This window comes from Dipteris shenzhenensis, chromosome 9 (assembly GCF_047967505.1).
Source record: "Dipteris shenzhenensis isolate YYH24624 ecotype China chromosome 9, Dip_SZ_1.0, whole genome shotgun sequence".
NCBI classification, from domain to species: domain Eukaryota; kingdom Viridiplantae; phylum Streptophyta; class Polypodiopsida; order Gleicheniales; family Dipteridaceae; genus Dipteris; species Dipteris shenzhenensis.
In genome coordinates, this window is record NC_141604.1 from 17,415,519 (window position 1) to 17,423,034 (window position 7,516).

General features: G+C 42.9%; 1 protein-coding gene across 1 annotated transcript; it reads left to right on the top strand.

The window, feature by feature from the left end:
- Positions 1 to 3,432: 3,432 nt before the first annotated feature.
- LOC147898301 (UDP-glycosyltransferase 85A7-like) lies at positions 3,433 to 5,201 on the top strand. Its single transcript, XM_087379880.1, has 2 exons — positions 3,433 to 4,102; positions 4,251 to 5,201. Exons 1-2 carry the CDS (start codon positions 3,478 to 3,480, stop codon positions 5,189 to 5,191), a joined length of 1,566 nt encoding a protein of 521 aa, XP_087236006.1. The 5' UTR covers positions 3,433 to 3,477; the 3' UTR covers positions 5,192 to 5,201.
- Positions 5,202 to 7,516: the final 2,315 nt, after the last annotated feature.

The window sequence follows — 7,516 nt, forward strand, 5'->3', positions numbered from 1 at the left end:
TTTTGAATAAGCACATCCCTTATTTGTTGTTTCCACAAAGAAAAGTTTGTCCCATCAAACTTTTTAATGCTGAAAAACTCCTTTTCAGATGTGGAAGATGATGCCATGATGCAAATGAAACAAAATCCCAAATGCTAGTGCCTGCAAGAGAGAATCACACCAAATACTAGGTGCACCCAAATGTGTATGCCACAATAGACATAAATATCACCAAAAAAACTCAAAGCTCAAAGCATCAAAAGATGCATCTGACTCATGTGCATATACTATGCATCCATATGAGCAAATCTGGCCCAAAAGAAAATGCCAATAAGTGCCAAATGACTCAAGCATAAACACCGTCCACTGGCATATGCATCAATAATATCTCATCCAAGAGAGCATAGCACTATCAGTGCATCACCTGCAATGTGTCAAAGCTGTCCCTCAGCATAAAATAGCATCCATGTGCAAAGCGTCCATAAAAAATAGCATCCCATAAGGCAATTTGGGCCTATCAGCGCATCCAACAAGGACCGCAATGCATCCAAATGGCCTATAAATCATCCACTGCAACCCAATGCATACCACAAATGAGCGCACACTGCTCAAACTGCAACCAGAGTGATCTGCATAAGGTATGCTCAAGAAATCATAGTCCCACGGTAATGAGCGCTACTGAAAATAGAACCTGAGATGCCTCAAAACATGGGCGCCATTGCATAATCGGATTTAGCAAGAAAATCTGCAAATATCTCTCTTCTGCCAGAACTCCAAAATCCCAACCGATGAGTGAGAAATGGGAGTCAATACTTATCCACTGCCATGTGGCATAAATCTAAGGTTTCAAAACCTTAGTATGAAAAATGCATAACAGAGAGACGAAATCGAATACACACAGATTTATAACTCTGAAAATCCTCCACCGAATCATGCAAGAACTGATAGGTAGGGGTTTTTGGGCGTCCGGAATGCAATGGGACAGACGGTTTTGGAAACCGTGGTCTCAATCACTGGGTCCAATACACGGACTGAAAAACGTTTTTTGAAATAGAGCTGTTTGTAAACTCCACCGGAGTGCGAATGATGAGCAACATAGAAGTTTTAGGACCTCCTGAGTCCACCGGAACTGACAGATCTGCAAATGGTTGCTCCAAACTGAAGTTCCAAAACCCGGGCAAAAAACGCAGGAACTGACACAGTGAGTCAGAAATCCACTGAAATGATCCCAGATTCAAGAATGAAGGTGTTTCCAAGCTCCTGAAGTAATGTGGACACCAAAAGCAAGCAATAGTTGCCTCTACGAGTCAATACGGAGTCTCTGTCATCGAACGGAACAGGAAAAAGCTCAAAAAACGACTTTTTCTTTGAAACCACTTAACAGGCTCTCAAAACCACTTCGCAAAGCCAAAGTGACTTTTCCAAAGGTTTCTCCAAGGTCTTTGCACACTCGGATGCAAGTAAAGTCACCCACAAAGCTTCCCAGCTTCTCCTTCCTCCCACAGAGCTACTGAGCTTCAAGCATTCATGCACGCTTAGCTAGATCACCTGGGCTCTGATACCAGTTGAGAGTGCTCTCAACGGAAGCAAGAACAGAAGAAGGAGAGAGAGAGAGATAGAGAGCCACACAAGTTTTGGTGGGTGCAGAACCACCCTAATCTTCTTTTTCATTCATTTATATATGTGTTTGAGTATTGTACATAACCGGGGTAAAGGCACAGTGACCTTTAACCCCCACAAGTTCATCGTGGAAGCCTCTTTGGAACTCTTATGAATCTCTTAAAAGTCAATTTGTTTTTACTAGTAAAGGGATTTTTATGAATATGGATTCTATTTAGGTCTTAGCTATTGGATGATCTCCTCAAGGACAATGATTTTATCAAAGCTAGTCTTCTTTTCAAAAAGGTCCTATAGTGTTGGGGATGGCTTTGGGTAAAAGAGGATTTCAGGTGGAAGAGCTAGCAAGAAATAAGGAGAGAGGTTAGGATCTTTAATCAAGAGAAGATACACTTCAATGTCTTAAGATCTCCTGCCATGTGCCATTCAACTTTAAATGATCTGAACCCTTCAACTTGAAGCAATCAGTTGCAACCTCTTGTAATACAAGTGGTATTGAATCTTATGGTTAATGGGTTTCTATCTTTTCGTAGCATAGCTTACATGAAAAAAACTTTTATGGCCACAAGAAAGATCATGCCAACAATGATCGATCCCACCTGCTAAGAACAAGGGGTATTCACACGGAACTCTTTAATGTATCATGTGAGTGTAAGGGAGGGTGTTTTTTTGAAGGTGTGGTTTAAGCTTATAAGTCAGGGGGTAAGGAGGGTTCTCTGTGGGATTTTTTTTTTTTGGGAGGGGGGGTAGGGCGGGGCTCAAAGGGGTAGGGGTAGGGGGTGCTTATCCTAATAAACTCCTTAAAGAGGGGTAGCAATAAGTTTTCAATGAAAAACTTATAATCTTAAGTAGGAGTACTTATTACCCATAATGCAACCTTAAATAGGGGGTTTTGTAAGGTTCATGCACACAGGTGACATGGCCCTTTTATAAGTAGTAAACCCCCTAGGGCTAAGCAATTGTTCCCATATTTATAAGGGGGAAGACCTTGTTTAAGAAAGTATGGGTCCCCTCTCCCATCAAGAAGCAAGGCCTACAACCTACATGGGAGATATATATATACCTATCATTTAGTTTCAACAAATTTCAAAAGGATAACAGCACCCAAGGAGACTAACAAGAAGAGGAGGAGAATGAGGACCCAAACCTCTTAGCTATAGTGCTCGTACAACCCCTTTCACTCCCACCCCCACCCCATGTACCCCTCCCACCTACTATGCTACCACCACATCCCGTGCCTCTCCCATTCCCTATGCCACCACCTTCTTTGAAGTCCAAGTTATTGGAGTAGGTTGTGCACAGCTTTTTTTTAATACACCTGATCACAATTGGCACGCCTTGTCATCTGCTCCAATATCACATGGATTGCAGCAATCATCTACGAGGACATTATTAATTCTAAGCTTCAAAGTCATCGTACTCACGTTGAATCAGAGTGAAAAATCCATTCCTCATTCACTTTCACAATTTAATAGCAGTTGAGAGTAATAGATGGGGTAGCTTGAGTGAGTGGCGAGTAATAGATGGGGTAGCTTGAGTGAGTGGCTTGATAAGGGCTTCCCACCAGTGTTCACAGAAAACATTTTTCTCAACAATTCACAAAACTCAAGGTTTCAAATTTTTGAAGCTTTTCCCTGAGAATTTGCTGATTTTTTCGGTAAAATATAAAAATTTTGCAAATTTTACAAAATTGAGGAAATATTTTTTACAGGTGCAAATGAAAATGTTGGAGATTCGTTGTATATAGTTTGCAGGTTTTCTCTGAACAGTGCTTCCCACTAGTATAATTTAAGAAGAAAATCGTGATATATCAGCATGATTTCCTCGCCTAGGCAAAGGATAAGTGAGAAATTATAGAGGCACGAAGAGCTTCTGGGAGCCATGGCGATGGCGGCGAGCGATGCAGGAAGTGCTGTTGCTGCTGCTTCTCCTCCTCACGGACTGGTGCTGTCGTTCCCGATGCAGGGTCATATCAACCCGCTCATGCAGCTTTGCTCCAAGCTCGCTACGTCGGGCGGCTTCCAGATCACGTTCGTGCTATCGGAGCACCATCTCGCGAGGGCGGAGCAGCAGCAGCAACGAAACAAGAAGAAGAAGAAGAACAACAACAACAAGGCAGACGAAGAGGAGGAGGAGAAGGAGGAGGAGGAGGAGGATGATCATCTAGGGGGAAGCGGAATTGGGAAGATGCGGATCGTCGGAGTCCCCGACAAGCTGCCCGCGCATCGAACCGGAGGTGCCGAGTTCCGACACTCTTACGACGCGCAGATGAACATGCGCGAGGGTGTTGAGCTGCTGATCGAGCGTCTCCAAGCTGCTTCTTCTTCTTCCTCCTCCTCCACGCCCATTACCTTCCTGCTCGCCGATACCTTCGTCGATTGGGCTTCCGATGTCGCCCGGAAATTCCACCTCCCCTTCGTCGCCTTCTTCACCTCCAACGCAGCTTCTGCCCTCATCTTCCTCCACGCTCGATCTCTCGCCTCCAACGGCATCATGCCTTTCCGAGGTCTTCTGCGCCCTTGCAATTTTTTGCCCTTTTGTTGCGAGTTTTCTGGGAACGCTTGCTTGCTATGGCATGTGTTTGCTTTCCATTTCGGTGTTCAGAGGTTGCACTGTTTTGTAAATCACGTGAAACGAGCGATTGCCTTTTTCAGATGAGAACGATAACTTCATTGCCAACGAGCGTGTAGTCGTCCCGGGGATCCCACCCATCTTTCCGCGCGATTTCCCCGCCTGCTTCACCTTTGGCGCCTCGCATTACAGGTATCAATTCGTGTTGAGGCACTATGAGAATTTCCGGCACTGCTCTGCCATGCTGATGAACTCCTTTGAGGAGCTTGAGAGTACAGCCGTCGCTGCCCTGCGCGAGCATGTCCCCGTCCTCCCCATTGGGCCGCTGTTGCTGCTTGGCGGCCGAGATGCTTCTCCCAACAAGGTGAGCCTGAACTACTGGGAAGAGCAAGCCGATTGTTTGATATGGCTCGATACACAGAAGCCCTCCTCCGTCTTGTATGTCGCCTTTGGCAGTATTGCTACCGTATCAGCCTCCCAAATGAAGGAATTGGCTTTGGGATTGGAGGCGAGCCAGCAGCCCTTTCTCTGGGTTGTTCGATCAGACTCTGTAGGGGGGTCTCTTTCCAGCAATTTGCCCGAGGGCTTCTTATCCAGGACGAAGGCCCAGGGTCTGATCATCTCCTGGGCTCCTCAGCTCGCAGTCCTTTCTCATACTGCTGTTGGAGGCTTCATTACTCACTGTGGATGGAACTCCACCTTGGAAAACCTTAGCATAGGAGGTTTGCCCACCATATGCTGGCCGTTGGTAGCAGAACAGAGGATGAACTGCAGAATATTTGTGGATGAATGGAAGATGAGTATCGAGATCATGAAGAGAGAGGATGGGATAGTGGACAGAACCGAAGTTGAGAGGGCTGTGAGGGCATTGATGGAAGGTGAAAAAGGCAAGCAGATGAGAGCAAAGGCTGCAAATTTGCAGGACAGAGCCAGGAAGGCTGTGGAGGAAACAGGCTCATCTGTTAAAAACTTCAGGGCCTTTGTGGAAGCTTGCAGATCAAATACCTTAAAGCCAAGCCCTTGAGTGCACTGTAGGGTTCCGAAAAAGAGAGCTTCTCAGATTGGCATCCAGCCGGTTAAAATTTTAAATTGGCTGGTTGGATTGTTGGAAACCAGCCGAGCCAGTCAAAATTTCAGAGTTTCTACTTATATTGCTTAGCAGGTTGTTTGCCATTCAACAGGTTATATTTTCAAATTGGCTGGTTGGATTGTTACTCGTCGGAAACGATCGAGTCCGAATTTCAACTTCATGTGTACCCTTTCTTTAGAAAGGTAGGGAGTCAGGTACTTTCCTCATCTGATATGGCATCAGGGGGAAGTGATTCTTCAATTCTGAACATAAAGAAACTGGAAGGAGCACACAACTATGCTTATATATATACATCAGTTTTGTCCCCGGGAAAAAAAACTTTAGTTATATTGCTACTCGATTTCCTGTCGGAATTACAAAGTTACTCGGTTGATTGCCATTCAACAAGAAACTATTTGGCTGAGCTTTTTTTTTTTCTCCAGAACACTCTACGGTATCATACATAAATCTTTTTTTCCCATTTTGTCACACAGATGCTTAAGGAGTATTAGGGTTGAAAAGAGAAAAGGTCGATATTTATCGTCGAAATAAGAGTTGAAACAACTTCCAAAAGAAGCATTGATATGACTCTAGATGTTGTGTTTTTTTATTAGCACTAGCTCTCCTAGAGAGAGTGCTTTAGGATTGAGTTGAGTGGGAGTTTTGTGATTATTCTTAGTTTTTTAGGAATTTCTAAAATTCTTAACCTCTAGTTTTAGATGGTTGTTGGCTTTTGAGCTTTTAGCTTGTGTGTGGCAGTTGGCTTTTCAGCTTTTAGCTTGTGTGCGCTTTTTACCTCCCTCCAACATGGCTATAAATCAATTCAAGGGCTCCACTCCATGCTTGAGCTCTCCCTAGAACGATTGCCTTGGCTTCTTCCAGCTACAAGTCTTCAAGTCACTTCAAGCTTTTCGGTCACTTATCTTGGTCTCGCGTGTTCGTTTGTGAGCAAGGCGCTTAAGCCGATTCACCTATGAACTATTGTTGAAGCCGTTGCGTGGAAAAAATTGCTATCCAGAAAACAGTTTGCCAAAAAAACAGGTTCACTTGTTTTAAAAAAATCAGTTTTCCTATTGAAAGGGCTTTATGCATGCCTAACAGGCTTTATGCCTGTCGGTGAAGAGATTGTCGTCTATTGGGTCTGTTTATAAAAATAAAGCCAAAAAAACCCTAGAAACTTGACATCAAAACTTTGCAAGTATCATTCGTAAAACCTTCAAGGAAAAATAACGCCAATTTACCTTTCAGTTTTAAATCATAGTTTTTTTTAATAAAGGCACTGGCTTTGCAGTTAGTGTGAGAGCATGCAAATAACTATAGAACCTTGGCAAAGTTTAATGGATCCTGCGAGTCCTCAAAGCATTTCATTTTTATTATTTCTTACTAAACAATCTATAGTGTCTAAAGACCCGTAAAACCCACAAGTTGGAGCCAAGTGCTTTCGTGCATACATGCACCCTTGTTTTTAATAAAAATGGGCAAATTGGGACAATGCCCAAAATATATTAAATGAGCAAAGTTTATTGTTTGAATAGTGTCAAGGAATCGTTTTGGAACCTTTTTTCATAATGTTGCATATTTTGAAAATAATTAAGTATTAGCTACATTCCGAGGAAAGAAAAAATATGACATTGAGACACCTAGTTCAAAGAGGTGCCATTCTCCTTTATGTTTTGCCATTGTTATTGCATCACTTATTCTTTGTCATTCTCCTCATTCTTAGTCATGGATGCAAATGATAATGTTGTGTATTCACCCACGTTGTGACCACTACTACATGTACTCCAACTAAATGCCATATCTAAAATAGACAAAGATGGACTTTGGCAATTCCAAAACTCCCCATTTGGACTTCAAAGAGATTTCAAAACCCCATGACTTAGTGAAAAGAAGTTCCAAAATCCCACTACAAAAGACAAAGGGGAGAAAGGGTGTTAAAGAGCTAATTCGCATGCAAGTTAACCATAGAATCTTTGTACATTGCGATTCTTATCCCTTGTATTTGCCAAGAGTAGAGCATACATGTTCATGGTTTACTCATGGCACTAGTTTTGCAATTTGCGATCAGCATGCAAATTGAATTCCATCGAGTGCAAGCCACAAATCTTTATGAGCTAACTCAATAAACCTAACCACCATGGATTAGTATCATTGCGACACATTCACTTGCTCATGGCATTTAGTTTATGGTTTGCCATCCGCATGCAAAAATCAAACACCATGTTTGTGTTTCTTTGTTTACCAACTTTCCTAAAGAATTAGAATGAAACATGTGTACCA